General features: G+C 38.2%; 1 protein-coding gene across 1 annotated transcript in view; it reads left to right on the forward strand.

The window, feature by feature from the left end:
• Positions 1 to 18,824, forward strand: part of BICC1 (BicC family RNA binding protein 1) — a 102,536-nt gene that overhangs the window by 22,627 nt on the left and 61,085 nt on the right. The window contains exon 2 of the mRNA XM_027745978.1: positions 11,041 to 11,087. Within this exon, the coding sequence (XP_027601779.1) occupies positions 11,041 to 11,087 (47 nt within the window). The remainder of the gene's footprint in view (positions 1 to 11,040; positions 11,088 to 18,824) is intronic.

The raw sequence follows: 18,824 nt of genomic DNA on the forward strand, positions 1-18,824 counted from the left end.
AACATGTGTCCTTTAAAAACTCTGGGGCTGTTGTTTTTTTTTATTCTGATAAAAAGACTGAAATGGAAAGAAAGTGGGTTTTGGACAGAAGAAGGGAACTGTTTGTGTTTTGTTATCCAAATATTCCAATTGCATCCAGGAAGATGGAGAGTGTGGGGTTGGTTGACTTTTGCAAAAGGAAGAGGCTTCTTAATTCCCAGTAATGTTTTTTGTCCCTGTTGAGTGTACTTCAGAATCTTGTTCAGCATGATGGGGCCAGATACACACAGTGTCTCATTACTCTTGGAAAAGGCCTCGTGGCTCAGTGTGTAACCTGCATTGCAACAGCCTTAAACTGGTTTCCTGTATAAAGCTTTGTCTTTGACTTAGTCTTGGCTTCTCTCCTGCAACTCCACATCTGTGAATGACTCATAATAAGCAGGGCCATCAGAAAAATATTGTGTACATTTTTATCCAAATCTGTAGGGCTTTTGTTTCTAATTTTTTTACAGCCTTGCTACATTCTTCCTTCCCCTGTAATGGATCACACAGTATCTGTACACACATACCTGACAACAAAAGTGGTTGTGCATTGAAAGTTGAACCCTAAACAAATGGAAAGAATATCCCCAACCATCAGCCCGCTGAGAGCAGAGCTTTTGTGGTTGGCAGGTATCCTCTGTCAGCCCCTGGGGCACTTATGAGATTATGATTTTCTTTCCTCCTGTAAACAGCAAGTTCTGTTAAATGGGTGCTCTGGCCTGGGGGCAGAGTTGGATCTGTCAGGCACTGGCAGCAATTGAGGTTCTGCCTCCTGAGGCACTCTAGGGCTTTATTTTGAGCCTTCACAGCATCCACTGACTCAAGAAGGCAGTCCTGCTGCAGAGCTTGTTAGAAAAATGTCAACCCAAGCTTTACATCTCTTACTTCTCCTACCCTCACGTGAATGCTCTGACTGATTTCCAGGTGTGTGACAGCACAGGGAGAGCTCAGTCAGCTGTCCTGTCCCCTTTGGGGTGTTGACAGTGCTGGACTGAAGGGAAGGGGCAAAATGCTGGAGCCTCAGAGCTGGATCCTTGTCTCACTAAACACCTTCCTAGGGAACAACAGCCCCCAGATTTAGAGCAGGTGATGTGCATGGCAGCTCATGCACTAATAATGATGGGGGAGTCAACTGAGATAGGCAAGGTGAAAGTGGGGCTGGGATGGCTGCACCCTCCCACAGTGTTTTGATCTCTTCCCTTGGGTCAGAGAGGAAGACTACAGTAGTGGAAAACTTGGTTGCTGGCATGAATATTCATAAATTCTATTGCTGTGATGAGAAATATTTTATAACAGCAGTGGGTTGTATGGGATATTGGTGAAGTTTTCCTCCAGCTACCAGAGCTGCCCTTTTCCAGCTGTCTCCTCCAAAACTACCACTCCTTGGATCATGGGTCAGGGGATTTGATGACATCTAAGCTCTGTTTAATGAGGGAGAGTGCTCTTGCTGACTTCATGGCTGGCTGCAGGCTGCTGCTGTCAGTTCCTCACTGCAAAGGATTTGGAACAAATTAATACAACATGAAAATTGCTTCTGGCCAGCCTATCATTTTGGCCACAGGCTTCTAAGTTTCCTGGGAAATTGAAATGCAGAAAGTCATGTTTGAAGGAAGGGACACAATTAACTAAGTCTGTGAATAAAGTAATACAAGCTAAACCACATCATCTTTCCTTTACACTTCTCAGTAGAGGTGACACTTTTTGGATGTCAGTCTGATTCCAGTTTGCATCTTTCTGGAGAGCAGCTTGGCCATGGAGTATAGGAAGGTTGAAGTCATGGATGCTTTATTCTTATATATTTAGGTAGCAAAAATGCTTTATGAACATAAAAAGCATAGACTCAATCTCTCCCCTTTTTGATACTGTATCCAATATATTTGCAATGATGTTTTTCCCAAAACTGGGGAAGGTATTGAGGTGAGCTACAGTGCATGAGTGTACTTAATGGGACTCATGCTAAAAACCATGGATCTTAACAAAACTGTCTCATTGTAATTGTCAGTGTTTGTTTCACTTTTTTTAAAAAAGGTGATTATAGGTAACAGAGATGCAAATTCTTTCTGCCTTAAGAGAAACTAGTAATAGGGTGTTCAACTCAGCGGCTACAATATTTAGTTATGAGAAAGATGTGTTCATCCATTGATTAAAATGGAAGAAAAATGTTGCTTGTAATCAAAAATCCGGTGATAATAATATGGGAATTGTTTGGTGAAAAGTTATCAAATTTAGGTCTGTTTTTAAAAGGAAACCTTAGCCCACATCAGCTAGGTTCTCTAGCTTTATATGGTACATCTAGAACTTTAAAATTTATTTAAATCTTGGTGCTAAAACAAGAAATAATTAAAGTTATGATTTTGAGTTGATGAATTCTTACTGTAATGCACCAACTGTTGTTCAGGTTTCAGAAAAATATCCAGTACTTTTTATGAACAGCGGCCCTCTAATTGGGATGCCCTGTCTTCAATTTTTTTCTTTCTTTGAATTCTCATCTCCTTTCCCACCATGTGGCATCCGAGTACACTTTTGGCCTTGATATTCTCCTTTTACGGTACCAGTAAAGTGGTTATAAACCTGAAATGGAAAATTTGTGTTAGTTTGAGACACATTATGTTTTCAAGGAAATACTAAGTCAAGTTGTGCTTTGCTCGGTTTTGTTTTTCATGTTAGACTTCTATTGAATTTTTATTAGTTAAGGAATTTCCAACAAGCCTTCTGCTGATCCCAGAAGCAGGGCCATTGATTTAATCTCTGTTGGTCATGGAAATCAAGAATTCAGAAGAACTTTTTAAAGAAAGATGTAGGATATGATCTTGGAGATATTTTTCAACTTGAGGGGTTGTATGGCTGATAAATAGTGACTTCCAAAGAGGCTCTTTTCTCACTTGTTCATGATTGAGCAACCAAGTACTCTAAAGGAGAAGAGGTTCTGGTTTCAACCAAGGTTTTGACAGTGAAAGGTGAGAATGGGCTCTAGAAATGCCAGCTTCAAACTGAAGAAGTTGAGAAAAGCTTGGATGGAGGAACAGGAGGTTGAAAACTTCGTGTAGGAACATGGGCTGACATATCTACTATGGGAAACATCAAAGGGCCTCCAGTGCATCTGAAGGATGACGTGGGAGACTTCCAGGAATATTTTACCCAGTTATAGAGATGGAGTGTTTGTGGCTTTAGTAGTGAACAAGTGTCAGTCTGAGGCAGCTGACAGAGCAGTTTTAATCAGGTAATACAGTGCTGACAGCTACTCAGTATTCCTGGGTTTGTTTTCAAGAGTAGCTGGCAGGAAGCAAAGCAGTCGCTTTATTATGTTTGCTAAAATCCTAAATCTTGTGCTGTGCACTCGCCTGTGCTCCATGTCACATAATTGTTCTGTGGTTGTGTGGATTAGCTAAACCCATGTGTGCCTTTGAAAGGAGGGATTTCTAACAAGGAAAATGGGGCTCCCAAAGCAACCCCAGCTTCACAGCCCGCGTTCAAGCTGTGACTTGTCTCTAAAAATGAATAAACAAACAGACGTTCTCTATGCAGAGCCTTGGCAGACAGCTTTTTCCCTAGAGATAGATTTGTTTTGCAAAAGTAGAAAAATGTGTTAGTTATCTAAAATTTACAGTTGTTATGTGTTAGGTTATTGGTTCTAGATAGACTTTTATAGTTATGCAACTCTAAAAATATTGGTGATGGAGTGGACAAGGCAAGTAGCCTTCTGGATAACACAATGTTTTTTTCTTTTTTCCTTTTTTCTTTTTTTTTTTCCCCTTATGCCATTAGTCACCAAATCTGTCAGTTCATGCTAATACTACAAGCAAATCTCTAGGAATATTTGTTCAAAATCAACGTCTTTTTGGTTTTTTTTTCTTACATTCTTTTTTGACAACTTAGGCAGAGGTAGTGAAAGAGAGCCCAGTTTATTTTAAGTTTTCCCTTTTTCTCTGTGTTGCTGTTCTCTTTATTCATCACAAAAGATGGATGGGTGAAACTTCATGAGTTTTAGTTGTGTAATTGGTTTGAATCATTTGCCAACAATCTTAATTTTTAATATCAACAATTTAGTTTTAATACAGTATGCAGGGGAATAAGAGGCTATTGAAAAGTAAATACTCTAATAAGTGAATGTGCCTGATAATGTGGTGCTCGTGATTCTGTATTGTAGAGTAAATCTGGCCTTCAGGGCAGGATGAAGAAAAGGGATGTCTTACCTGTCTGTGCTTACAAGCACATTCAAATGACCTAGGCCTTGACCAAGAAAACCTCATCCAGCTTAGAAAGTAGCCCAAAAAGAGGCCGGAGACACTGGACTTTCAAAAGCAGGGTAAAAGTATCCTGTGCTCAGTCTGCTTTTTTCCCAGCACCGTTTTGTCTGCCAGAAGTTACAGCACATCTGGCCTCTCTATGGATAACTCAGCAGTTGGATATTGAGTTCTTCCTAACAGGAGATAGAGTGGAACCCACCCAAAAATGTCCAGATATTAAACAGTCTATTGTTGTTTACCAAGCATGCTGAAATTCTTCCAATTCTTCTTTGGCTGCTCTACGAAGAGCAAAAATGCTCCCTTATAAACGTTGTAAGTTCATTTCATGGGTATGTTTTTGTTTGCATTGTTTGTAAATTTTTTCCCTGACTTCTAATAAGAGGTGATGCTTATTTTCACCTTCAGCCCAGGAGTCTTTTTGTCACAGAGTATGTAGACATTGGATAGTTTCGGTAATATTCCAGACCCCATGTAGCTCCTGGCCTTCTCATTAGTGTTTGTCATCATGCTGTGTGAACAGGTATGTTTTGCCACTTCTCTTGGTTGTTGAATGTTCTGATAACTCCTCAAGAATCTTGGAGTTGGTCTCCCTTTGCTCAGCCCCCTTTCCTGACCCCTCCAGTTGACTCTGACCTGTCTGTGGTGAACATCCTCAAAACATAAAGGTTGCTCTTTGTATGAGTTTAAGAAAGTCTTAATGTCTGTGTTTCTTTCATTGTCTCTGAAAAACTTGGACATATCTATGAAGCTACACAAGACCCTGAAATACTGAGATTACTATGTGTTATGGTTACTTAATGAAGTTTACTATAATCAGTAGTAAAGTCAAAAGAATAGGTAATCTTATTGAAAAGCCAATTATTAGCCTTGAATTCTATTTTTCATGCAGACTTCTTGTTTGTTTGGGCCCTGTTACTTCTCTTGCCAGACCTGTTCATTTTAGCTGAGCTGTCTGACTTCTTAGTTCCTAAGCTGAAAACTGGAAGTGAGACTGGCTTTGCAGTTACAAGAAAAATGGAAAATCATTTTGTTTGGATTTCAGCAAATTCAATTTAAGGTCAGATTTTTTTTTTTCTCTTTAACAATGTATGCTCTATCTTTTTATTCCTAAAGGCATATTTTCAGCAATTTGGTTTAACTCTGTGGTCGTGGGGGTGGAATTCTTTATCTTGGCTTGATATAAGCAAGCTTTCAGAGTATGTGTGGGATAGTGTCTGCCTTCGTGCACAGGAAAACATAATCTTTTTGTCAGGTGGTTTCTGCTTCAATGAAAGAAGTTTTTGGTTGTGTTTCTTTGTGTCTAATAACAGCTTGGTAACTTTGAAGAGAGAGCTCAGGTTTTTGATAAGAATAACTGTCCATTTAATTTACAAATTAATACTAAATAAAAATCAACCTGGTTGCATAGCTGGTGTGTTTTCGTGGCAGTTTCAGAAAAAGATCAAGCCTAATTAACATGAGGACAGTGTTGACATAAGTGTTATGAATTCTTTCTCATTCAGTGGACAGGAAAAGTAAATTGAGTACTTACCTTCAGGTATATTATTCTAGAGTTTCTTGCTAAAATTAAAATAATATCTCTTTATCTGTCCTGTTAAAGGGTATTTTGATGCAAGGAACAATTTTGTTTCATTGTAGCTGAGACCTGAAAAGCAGAGCATCCTTTTTTTTGTTCTCTTTTAAAAATGTGGTCTTTCAATGCACACAGAGGAGGAAGTTTTGACACTAAATCAACATAACCAACAAATATTATATTGAGCTTTGCATAACAGGAGTTTGGAAAATAAGACACAAAGCTGATGTGTGAGATCAACAAAGTAATGATAATACACTGATTAAGTCAAGTCCCTAAATGAATTTTGGGTTCAGTTCATGTAAAATATGATCTGTATTGTAATAGTTTTTTAAATTATAAAATAACATTTGAACTGAAAGTTCAAATTCATTTTCCATGTGAACTTAGAAGAAATTACAATTGGGCTTTTTTATGACTTGGTGATTAAGTAGACAAATGGTGTACTTCATGGGTACCATAACAGTCAACACCTGTTTCAACTGTTTCATATTTGTATTGGATGGAACCTCAGCAATCCAATATGTCTTGAAAAGCAAAAACCTCATATAAAATATTTCATGGTATGGAAGAAATTATAATAAACAGAGTATAGCTTAAAATATAAAATGCTTATTATGCACATTTACATAGGTTTCATCTGGATTTCTGAAAGCAATGTTACAATTTTGTGTAAAAGTAATCTCAGTTTTTGTGAAGGTTGGTTAAGTAATTATTCAATACCATGAAATAAATACTGTCTCTAAGAAAGCAATATTTCCTGAATTGCAGAGGTTGGCAGAAATGAATCAATTTGCCAGTCAGAAGTCAAGTACACTCGCGTTAATTAATGTTTGGTCTGTGGTTTCTTTCAAATCTGGTTTGGGGACAGGGACCACTGGCAGAAGGGTGGAGTGGTCTCCTAAGGCAGGTAACCAGGCATGGCTTTCCAGGGCTCCTGTGGGAACCTTGTCAAAGCACTGATACCTTCCTGTTTCTCATTAGAGTCTCTGAGCAGTTGTCCTTGTGCACATTTGTTTGAGTTCAGGGAGTACTTCCATTGACTTGGTAGTGCTTTTGCTGTAGAATGAGCTGTTAGAAAGTTAACTGCTCTTCTCTGATTTTTTTGCCTCTTGTTTATGGTCCCTGGTCCTGCAGGCAGATGAGCCTGTGGTTCTGGAGAAGACTTAACAAAAAACATGACTTCATCTGTTGCTTCCGAATTTGTGGTTGCCTGAGCACCTTCAGCTGCCAGAGCTGCCAGTTGAGGGACCCCAAAGACCTCCACCCCTCTGCCCTTCCCAGCTCAGTAAGATGGGGGGCTCTTCCAGTAAATGCTATTTTTTCTGCCAAATATGAAGCTAGACCTGGTGGCTGCACAGGAAGCTCTGCCATCACATGAAGGAGAGCAGCAAGGGCTTTGCCTTTTCATTGATGAGTGTTCTTATAAAACTAAAGTTTGTCTTGTCTTCTGCGAGTAACTGCTTGGACCTGCCTCTTTAAGCATTCTCACAGTGGCTGAGGATAGTGGGGCTCGAGTGACCTGCATCTCTAGGAAGAAAGCTTGAAAAGCAGTTTTTAATAGTTATTTGAAGTGGAATTTGGCAAACCATTAGATAACTGTATTTGTTGGCATAATATTTCCTGGGTTAGGGTTAGTGATGGTATAACTTAAGTACTGGGCATTAGTGTCACTTCTTAGTGTTGTTTGTTACTGGTCTGGTATTTTGGCATCATTAATTTTGAGAATCATTAATTTAATTTAAAAAGTCAGAAAATGTGAAACTTGTCTATTAAAATCCGAAAGCTTATTTCAAATTTGAGATGGGCTTCCGTTGTTATGCCTTCCGTGGCAGCACAGGTACAGCACTGCTGGTGCCCTCAGCCTCCTACAAAAGGCTTGTTCTCTTGGGTGTTTCAGAACTAGGAAACTTAATGTTTTTGAAGAAAGCTTGATTTCATAATAAAATTTAATTACTATTAGTAAGATTGCTAAAATAATCTGCCAGAGTGCATCCATCAGATGTAAATTTCAGGAGCTTCTCAATATAGTATTTCAAAGATAAAGTTTATTTTCAGAGTCAGGGTTAATGCTCTCAATATTTGTTTAGAAAGAAGTTGATCTTTGGATGTGATGACCTAGCAGACTTTTTTTCCTAAACACAAATTAAAGTTTCCTTTTATCTCAGTTTATCTGATTTGAGGTAAACCTCAATGGCTTACTAAATTGCAGCTGCTTGCAGTGAGCACTGTAAATGGTTTGTGCTCTTAATGACTTCTGCATAAATTTCATAACCCTGGAATGATCCTCTTGCTCATTTCCCTGCAAAAGATGCTGGCTTTGTCCTGTTGAACAAAATCTATTTAGCCTCTCAATTATAAAAGAAATGGATAACCTTCCCCTTGTTTTTGGCTACTCTTACTGTTTTCAGAAGTGCTAGAACTGCCTTTGCCCATTTTGGAGAGGAAGAAAGGCTTTTTCACACACCTCTTGGAAGCTTTCTTAAATATAGGTACTTAGTTTGGGAATAAACATAGATGAAAATGTATGTATTTTGGGTAGCATCACAATTCATAAACTATTGATGAAATTTAAATTTTCTTAACTGTAATTTCTCCTCAGAAAAATAGGAAATTTTAGGAAGCAAAATGGAAGAGTAAATAGATATAGTTGGTGCAAAGAATTACAGGAAGAGGAAGGGGGGCAAAAGGAAGCAATAGCTGGAAAATAGCTAACCTAAAAGGAAACATATTGCTTCACGTATTTCATCTTCAAATTTTAGACATTTTTTCCTTTTATAGTGAAATATATGGCTCTAAGTGTAACTCAATTTAAGACATAGTTCTGAGCACTTTATTTGTTCAGTGCACAATGGAGATGGCAATGACTGGATCACCTTAATATAGAAAAACAGCCAAATGAAAAATGATCACAGTGATACCTCTTCACGCATTAAATCAGGCTGCATCTTGGACATGAAGCGAAAAAATGGCAACATATTGCAGCATATATGTCTCTTATGTGAAGAACTGCTTTGAGGCACAGACCTTCAACTTCACTCTTTCCAAAACCTCCAGACAGTCTTCCCTGCCTTTTCACAGGTATCATGAGACCTTACAAATGGATTATCAAAAAGTATCTTATTTGATGGGTATCTTTCTAGCATGATGTAACAACTAAACCCACTGGTTATTAACTAAAGATGTTTCTAAAGTGCCATTTGCTCCAGCTTCACTACTGTCTGTACTGTTGTGGGGTTTTTTTTCCATGAAACCAGTTTAGGATGTTTGCATTCCCTCTTCTTGCTTTGTCTGTGCTTGTTGGCTTCTATTAGTTGTACCATCAGTTGTTGTTGGGGCTGAGCTGTAAATCAGGTCACCAGGATGATTCAGATTAAAAATAAACCTACAATAAAAAGCTTGGAATTCACTTTGTCAGCATTCTACTTAAATGCCCTGCAGAGCATCACTGCTATTATCTAAGCCATCTCTTGTTTGTATTCAGTTTAGAAATCATGCATTTGCAGCTGGAACAAAAATCTGTCTATTCCCAAAACTGCAACTTCAGCCTCACATCTGTCACGTTCTCATCTCCAGTTTATCTCCTGTACCCTCTGATTAAAAGCATCTTGGTCCCGTTTCACTTGGAAGTGGTGTGGTTCCCAAAAGCTTTTCATGGCTATTCCTGAGTTAATGGAAAACTTATAAAGCAACATGTATCCATAAAGTGGCTGCTTCAAGAAAGTTGGTTTTTTTTCTGCTTGTATTGGTAGCTTGTAAATCTGAAAAACTGAAATCTTCCCTGATTGTTTTCTCCGCTTCCAGGAAACCTTGTTCTGCTGAAACATGCACTGCTTTTCTCAGACAGGCACTTCAGGGTTTTGAAGGAGAAGAGGGCATTATTTTGTCAGACTTGTGGAATTGAGGAGTCTGGAATTGCTCTGCAGCAAGGTGACTGTGGACAGGCTTCATTTGCTGCCTCTGCTCTGGCTCCACTTGAGTTAAATAACGTGAACTTCTGAACTGTACTAGATCAAACTTCCTAGTGTGCACTTCCTCCATGGTATTTAAGTGTTGTTATTGATATTTTGAGAAGCCTGTTTCAAATGTAGTGGCACTGCTTTTCCTCTGGGGAAGGAAAAGTCATCTCATGCCTCTAGCCTGTGTCTACTTGCTTGCATTTGTTATTAAATTGTGTTAGCTGAGTTAACATTAGCTTAAGAGTTTGGAGTTGCTTGTATAATTGAAGAGTGGGGAGAACTAAGGGATGTAAACTTAGTTTTGAAGCCAGTGGTGGGGTGAGCTAGAGGTTTGGTTTGTACATGAGAAATACAGCAAAATCATGAGGATGATAAGCTTCTTCAGTAGTTCAGTACTCTGTTTGGAGACATCCTTTTCTCCAGGGAAAAGGAAATTATCCTCTGCACAATCAGTTTGAGCTGCTGTATTTGGAATTGGTTGCTAGGTCTCAGGTTGCAGCACAGATAAGCTACAACATAAGCTGTGTGCAAACTGTTGTATTGTCTTAAGTACAATCATGTACATTAACTAAATTTGCAATTACGGGTTTAAATACATGTGGGAGATAATCCAAGCCCTAACTCAGGTCTTGCTCTTGAAATCACTAAATATTGCAATAGCTTCCTGTGAGCTTCCAAGCCATGTTGTACAACAATGTTTTGTCCTGCTGTTGAGGGGTGAGCACAATACTGAGCAGCACTAAGAAGTGTTTAGATTTTTTGGCACTTTCTCAGTCTCAATAAACCAAATGGTAGTAGCTCTATAATTCAATATAAAAAATAGCACAATAGAGGAAAAGGGTTTTTTTTTTTTAATATGATTTTTTGTCTTGTTTTGATTCTAGTTTTTGATCTTGATATAGTAAGTCGTGTGCCCTCCCAGCTGTCTTTTGATCCCACTGTTAGAATTGCATGGCAAAGTATGTGGTGTGACTGAATTGTTATACTTACACCATGTGTACTTTCCAACTAAAATATCTATCGGTGTGTTAGACTTCTAGTATGCAAATGCAAACATCTGTTTGGACTCAGCAAGTGACTTATAAAAGGTTGACCTGGTTCTTAGTCAGTTGTTGACAAATGTTTATTGCATGGGAAAAAAATTACCCAGAATAGCATGTACTCATTGAGAATTTCTATATATAAGCCTGTAAACTTTCTCCTATGTATTTAGTGACCAGATCCTGCTTTTGTTTTACAGCTGCTGCAGAGGGCAAAGGGAAAAGTGGGGAAGACTTTTTTCAGAAGGTAAGAATTTTAGTTCTATGACAGCAGCTGACTAGAGGAGAAATTATACTCATTGCTCATTCACGAGATCAACTAATTAGACTTCCCTTGCACTTTCTACTTATTAATCAAATTTTGAAAAATGTTTGTCATTTAAAGTGTCTACTATCCATCAGCCATGCATGGGATTGATGAGAAATAGGTTCTTTGGTGTATGGTACTGTCATCCATGCACACAAATTTCTTAATAATTTAACAATTTTAACAGTTCTTTAACTGACAACGTTAAAATATATATAATGAAATTTTGTTCTGCTTAATAGCAGGGGGTTAATCCAGAAGATGTTGTGAGGTGGTCTTAAAGATTTTCTGTCTGTGGATAAATGCTGCATCCTGTTATTGAAAAACTTACTTGCAACCTCTTGAGATATTGTCGAAAGTGTAAATATTTGGTTGAGAAATGCAAAGACCTTTTAAGAAAGAAATGCACAATCCACAAAGTGATTCAATGAAGTTTGTGGTTAGACAGAGACACGGAAGGACTGAAAAAAGAAGTCCTGCAGCAACTAAACTACAAAGAGAAACATGGTCAAGAGTAATGACTTAGAAATAACTTCTACAAATCAGCATGGTATTGGTTTGTTGCTGTTTGGTTTGTTTTTTTTTTCCAAGAATAGTGTGCAAAATATTATTAACCAATTGTTCATGAAGATCTGCATACTGTAGGCTATTAAAAACAATGAGCTGTTTTATCTCTCTGTACTACAGAGAAGACTGAATTTTGATGCTTTATATTGAAGGGTATTGATTTGTAGTCCGTTAAAGTAATTTGCTGTACTTTTCATGTTTTCCTTATATTTATAAGTGGTACTTCCCAAAGGTCTCTTTAGATGTGGAATACTTTATCCTTCATGTGGTTGTCAGATGCTTTGATAAAGGCTGTTGGGGAGAAGTATGTATACTGCCAAAATGTTTGTTTTAGGAAGAATTTTGTAGGAATCTTCAGATTTATGTTGCTCTTGACTGACAACGATTGTTATTTTTCCAAATGTGGTGCTTGTGCTTAACTGTCTAATATTAGTGTGCCCAGAGGAAAATGTGTTAGTAGTTCTTCCTTAGGATTTTATTAAAATGCATGGTTTCTCACTGAAACAAAGCTAAGCCATAGCAGTGTGCTTCCTTCTACACATTGTTCATTTAACCACAGTGTTTTTTCTCACTTATATAAATCTGCTCACAATTCTTGAAGCTGTGAATGAAAAACTCCCTCTGTGTGGGATTGAGTGTGTTTTATATTTTACATGTGTATGTGGATGCCTGGTTATTTACTGTAGTTATGATGTACCTTAGTTATGTAGTTATTAGTGTAATAGCAAAAAATACTGTTTTGAATTCCACAGGAAAGCAAAATGTGCTGAACTTCAAGTATTTGAATAAAAGAGTGCACTACTTATCCATGTTGGTAATACAATGACTGTCTTGGCATTAATATCTTGTCATATTTATGCATAGATATTATATAGGCACAGTGTGGGTGCTGCCATAGGTTCAAGCTGCTTCATTTTGACTGGCCACCTTCTTACCCTCATCAACTCGATAGTGCAGATTTCTGAGGTTTCTAAGTACATATACACAATAGTACAGCTAATAAAACCAGATGGAAACTATCTTCTTTGAGTTTTCTTTTGTTGGAAGAAATCTTTGGACAGTTGCTCATAGCTTACTCACCGTCTCTGTCTGTGCAATTTCCTTTAATCAGACCTGAACGTTTTCCTTTCTCATGTGAAATGAATAAGGCAGAGTATCCGGAGGTAAAATGAAGAACCTTTTCATGTGTTTCAGGTTGTGTAGTGAGGAAGAGAGTGATTTGTAGCATTAGAAACACCTTGCAAACTAAGGCAGCAAGATACTTTCAGAAACTTGATGTGAATTTGAAGCTATAGCAAATACATTTTTTTTAAAGCAGTTTTGAAAATGAGACTTCAGGACATTATTGGCAGGCTTTTGAGTGAAGCAGGGAGGGGGGAGAAGTGCAGCATTCAAGAGACATCAAGAACTTGGGGGTATAATTTGCATGAATAATGCAAAAAATATTATTATCTAGTATTTTCTGATGAACTACCCTCAGTGCACTGGAGTTAACTCTTGAGTGGAAGTGGTGTGAGAAGTGAAACAAGTTTTCATATGAATGTTGAAATGACAGGTAACGAGGCAAAGGTTTAAGAAGGTGTCAAGACACGCAGAGCAAGAGGGAGGAGAGAGGAGGCTGGTACTGGGGGGAGTGGAACAGTGGTGGCTGCTGGCAGATGGCTCTGGAAGTGGCTGCTGGTCTTGCTCTGTGACTGGTCAGGGGAGAACAGTCCTCAGTTCTTAATTAGCTCCTCCTCAGTTCTTAATTAGCTCCTCCTCAGTTCTTAATTAGCTCCTCCTCAGTTCTTAATTAGCTCGTCCTTGGGAGGAACAGAAGTTGCTCAGTGCTCTCTGAAGTCAGGCACTCAGCCTGGATGGACTGTTAACCTATGCAGAGTATGCCCTAATGAATCTCTCAGGCTTTTAAAGGAAGTTAATACAAGGCTTTGGTGCTAAGTAGTCTTTTCCTGATCTTTAAACATGAGAAGGCAGAATTACTTTGGATTTTCGTAATCAAGCAGACTGTGGATGTGAACTGCTCCTATCAACTTTTAACTTTTAGAGTTTAATAATAACAATTCAGATGTCAAAATGCATTATTTCACTGAGCATTTTAACAGAAACAAACACATCTAATGCAGTTGTTGGTGGAGTTACAGAATAAACCCCAGTTCTTGGCTACAAGGGCCAAATTCAGCTAATATTTCTGCCCTATCGTGTGATGAAGTGCCCCTTCCTCTGCTCCTGAATGGAAGTCAAAAGTAGATGAATGTCTTTTGGTAGTGTCATTTTAAAAAAATCTGAGAACTTTATCACACTTTCTTCTAATATTTCTAAGTTTTAGTTTTGCTTCAAATGTGGGAAAACCTAGCATCATCTAATCCAGATTTTGCAAAAACCACTGGGGAGCTGCTAATAATTTAGCAAGAAATAAGTAAATAATGGGATAGTTTTCTCTCTAGAGCTCTTGGATCTGCAGTTCAGTGACATGTAATCTTAAATAAATATGGATTGGTTTGCTGTTGTGTTACATACTATTTATGTAAAAAATCCTTGTGGACCTTGCTCTCTAAATGGTTATTCTAATTTATTCTGTGAGAGGAATACATAATATGAAGTTATTACTTGTTCTTGATCCAAAGCCCATTTTCATTTGATGGTGGATTTTTTCCATTAAGTTCCATAACATCTGGTTCACGCCTCATAGCAAGCAATGCTTTTTCCCAGACAAAGCCAGGACGTGGTTCCAAGGAACATATAACTTATGTAGCACTATAGATAAGCATGGCACTCTTATATAAAATGTAAGAAGGTGGTGAGCCTCTGCCCTGAAGAGTTCATAATCCAAAACAGATGAGGGTTGGCCGTGTGGACAGAGAGGAATTTAATGCATCATTTTGGTTTGCTTTTAGCTCCTGCATCATCAAGGTTTTCTTTTTTTCCCTCTGAACACTTGGCAGTCTTAGTGCTGATGGTAAACTTTCATTCTGAAATTTCTCAGGACAAGAGCCCACCTTGGGCTTTCTCCTGGGACTATCAGCAGTAGGGGGGGTGATAGGTGAAGGCTGGGGGTTCAGTAGAGTCTGGGTGGAGTTCTTGGGCTGGTGTGGGACTGCACGTGCAGAAAGTGGTGACTGGAAATGATGCACACCTGGTGCTCTGCTCAAGTGCTTGACTCTGGGTCAGATTTAAGCTCTGCAGCTCAGGATAATTTGGTGTGTACGTGTTAGTCATGGGCTTCTGGAGTGCTCCTGAAGGGGCTCTTCAACTCTTGCTTTCCTGGCTTTCAGGAGTTCATTTGCAGAGCTTGATTTTGTGGGAAGGACAATATCCTACCAGCCAACTGTAACCTGTGGGGTTTACCATTTCTGAGTGTTTGAGATTATTTTACCTTTCATGTATTGAGTTTCTTTTTTTTTTTTTTTAATCAATTAGAAATAGTGTTTGCATGCATTTACCCAGTTGCAGATACTTGGGGGTTTTAAGATATCTCCGGATTTAGGCAAAAGGTGTGTTTAAATGCTCATGCTTCTCTTGGCTGCAGACTCTATTATTCCCTGAAGGGGATGTAAACGTGCTTGGAAATATCAAGTTGCAATTGGACAAATGTTACATGTGTGTACCAAAATATCTTCTGTTAATTATTGGGAGCTCAGGAGTATAAAGAAAGATTAGGAGGTTTTTGTTTTGGTTTGTTTTTTTTTCTCCCTTCCTGTCCTTGCTTGTAACATGTTTAAACTGTAGCTTCTAATTTTATTAAATAACTAGCACCTGAAGAGATACTGAGGCCGTTTTGGAAGTGCTGTGTGGTGAAACCATCCTTTAAAACCAGTTGATCTTTCAGTACAGATATTTGGAAACAGTAAAAGATTAAAAAAACCCAACCAACCAACCAACCAAAGATAAAAAAACCCTGCAATTATTTGAAGATGTGAAAAATAGGTATGTCTAACTGCATCTTGAATCATGTTTCTGTAAAGTTCTTCTATATGCTGTAGCTACTAGTGAGTGTGCATTACCTTTTATTTGTTTAGGAAGCTCTAGGAGCTGCCTCAAATCTTGTTTGCTTATCTGAGACTGAAAAAACTTGGTTTGCAACATCCTGTATTTTCTCTTGTGTCTTTCAAAAATATATGTTGTGTTGATCTACTTTTGTAGAATTCTTATATGTGACTATATTGATACAGTATTGATGTATACGTGAATACTTCTGTAAGTATAGCCAGTATATTCTGATACAAAAAAATTTAGCTGAAAAAAGTTACTTTTCTGTTTGCAGTAGGTCAGGCTGAAAGTCTATCAGTCTTCCTCTTTAATCTCTGAACATGAAACATATCTAGAGCTTCTAATGCGAGTGGCTTAGGGCATTTTCAGGCATTAAAAATATTAATCATTGACCTGAGACTGAGATGTCTCAAGCTAATTATTATCCATGTTCAGCAGTGAGTTCTGAAGGGTTTTCCATGTGTCTTCATCCATGACTTTTCTCAAACTGCCTATTTATAGCTACAGTTTCCCTGAGGCCATATTCCCATTTCTGATGGCAACCGCTCAGCTATCGGTTTCTTCCCGTGTTATTTATCTTGCTGGTGAGACATAATGAGTCCATGGTGATTTTATTGTCATTGTGGGTCTTGTCTCTGTTTCAACCACAGGACCAGTTTTGAACTGAGGAAACTCGTTCCACTCATTCCCCTTTTTCTGGGTAGAAATCAGTCTGTGCATTAGTGTTAAAATAACCTCCTGATGTAGAGCTTGGCTCATGGCATGTGACAAGGATATATTAAGGCCATACATTTCCAGAACTGGCTGGAAACACCCGGCCTTGCTGGGCTGGGCTGGGAACACTGGCATGCACTTTTAATTTATAGGGAGCTTCCTCTCATTTAGCTTCCTGGGAAGAGGAAATGACTGCTGGGAGAGGGTGGCGTGGATTAGAGGGCTGCAAGAATGTCAGTGGCAGTCAGCATTTGCAGGAAGTTTTGGGATTGAGAAGTTTGTCTCCCCTTTGGCAAAACCACACCCAGTGGGAAGGAGACTGTTTAGGTTGGATCACTTTCTCTACAAAGGTAAATCTAGAATGCTTACTTAACTTTTTGCTTAGTTCAGGCAGAGCTGAGTAGTAGGAAGGCTTCATTTTTGTGGGAAGCTCATTCATCATGTCTTTGGTATAGGGACTGTTCTGTCAAGGCAGTGGAGTAATTATAAGGGGTTTTTATTTCATTTGATTTCTTGTTTCTTCTGTGCTGCTTCTGATACAATGGGCACCATCTTGAGAGTTGACCTGTAATATGAAAATGTTCTCTGATGGGCCTCATCCTTGGAGTGCTCAGTGCAGGTAGAAGTCTTAAAACAACAACCGTCCTTGACAAGTTGCTTGTGAATAATTTCCCTGGCCAGAAATAGTGGAGATTTTGATCCCATACTGTTATGCTGAGTGGCTCTTTATATATCACTGCTTGGAGCTTGAGTTCCAAGTGAATCAGAGTTTTAGTTGATAAAGTTCAATTTTATGCCACTTTATTGCTATACTTAACACTTTGTGCAAGATCTCTTGCATTGTGCAGCAACAGAGGAGGAGTGATTTGTCACCACAGTCTCAATTGAGATGTTTAATGCTTTTGATTCTGGGAATTAAACTCTCCCTTAAAACAGAGGAGGGATTTCAGTCCTCGGAAATGCTTGTACTCTTTCTCTTGAGAGGAAAAAAAAGAGAAAAAATAAAAGAAGAAAAAGGAGATGAAGATGAGTATGAGAATGATACAACCTAAGAATATACACTAGGTTTCTGATTTGCAGGGAGGAGACTTGCTGATCCTGCTTTTGGAGAGGAGAGTTGGATGCATTTTGGTGTTTCTAACTGTGTTCTGTGGGGGCTTCATTTTTAAGTAATACTTTTTTCTTTTTTCTTTTTTCTTTTTCTTTTTTTTTAGAATTTCCCCTTTTTCCTACTGTAGTGTAGAATTCCTAAGTGCTGTACACACAGATACATTTATAGCTAATTTTTTTGCATGCTTGAATAACCCTTTTACATTTTTTACTATACTTTAAGTCACTTATTTAAAATAAAAGTATTACCCCTGGCCTTTGGCTAATATTTCCATTAAGGGTAAACAAAACTTTCAGGTCAAAGAAAGGAAGGGGTATAATGTTTCTCCCCAGGTAAGGGCATGTGATTCATAGTTTTGTTCTCACTTAACCCTATTTGCTGTATTTGTAAATAAAGTACGAAGTTCTGTAAATATTTTTGTTGCAGAAGGTTCACTTAATGCAGTTTTGGGCAGCAACAATACTGCAATATTTGCTTTAAGAAGACCCATGTTTTAAGAATGATCCTTCTCAGTTTGTTTCAGGTGAAGTGATTAAAAAGAGATGCAGTGTATGTGTGTGTGTGCATACATGCACGTGTTCTCATCCCTTCTAGGCTTAAAATCCCTTGCTGGAAAAGAAACAATATAAATTCCAAAGCCATGTCTACACAGGACAATTCCCTCCTTTGGGATTTAGAGCTTTCATGTACAGCCTGGAAGTCTGAGTTGTAAAACTGATGTATTTTACTCTGCTGCCTTTATTGCTTTTATACATAATTTGTTCATCAGTTTTTTGAAGTATTATCAGCTGATACACATTAATTAAAACTATGAATAAATACATAAATACGTTGTCTATGATGTCAACCTCTGATTTTAGCTTTGCTAACTCTTCATCGTGCACATGCTTGCCTTAGTTCTTGGTGAAGTCTTTAGGAATAGTTGTGAATGTCATGTGCAGATGGCAAATTTGAGTCAGTCTGGGCTAGGATATAGTCCTTGACAACAAACAGCCTGTTTGCTGCTTGGTGGAAGTCTCAAAGTCTGTAAATGCAGACCACAAAATTGTTGGTCATGAGAAGCTGGAGGGAAGCATGTTGGTGTTTTGCTTAGCTTGACATGAAGCTGTGTAGCAGTGTGCAAATGGGAAACAGGCAAGTTTGCCTTCTGTTCCCTTTTTATACATCAGTCTAGATTAGCTGGAAAATTGAAAACCACTTTAATGCTTTTTTGATCAAGTTATTTTAGCATTTAGTGAAAACTTAAAATAAAAATCAGTTTAATGAAGACGGACAAGTGAGCATGTGAAGATCAATTT

This window comes from Pipra filicauda, unplaced genomic scaffold, assembly GCF_003945595.2.
Source record: "Pipra filicauda isolate LSUMZ 115617 unplaced genomic scaffold, ASM394559v2 scaffold618_size212816_pilon, whole genome shotgun sequence".
NCBI classification, from domain to species: domain Eukaryota; kingdom Metazoa; phylum Chordata; class Aves; order Passeriformes; family Pipridae; genus Pipra; species Pipra filicauda.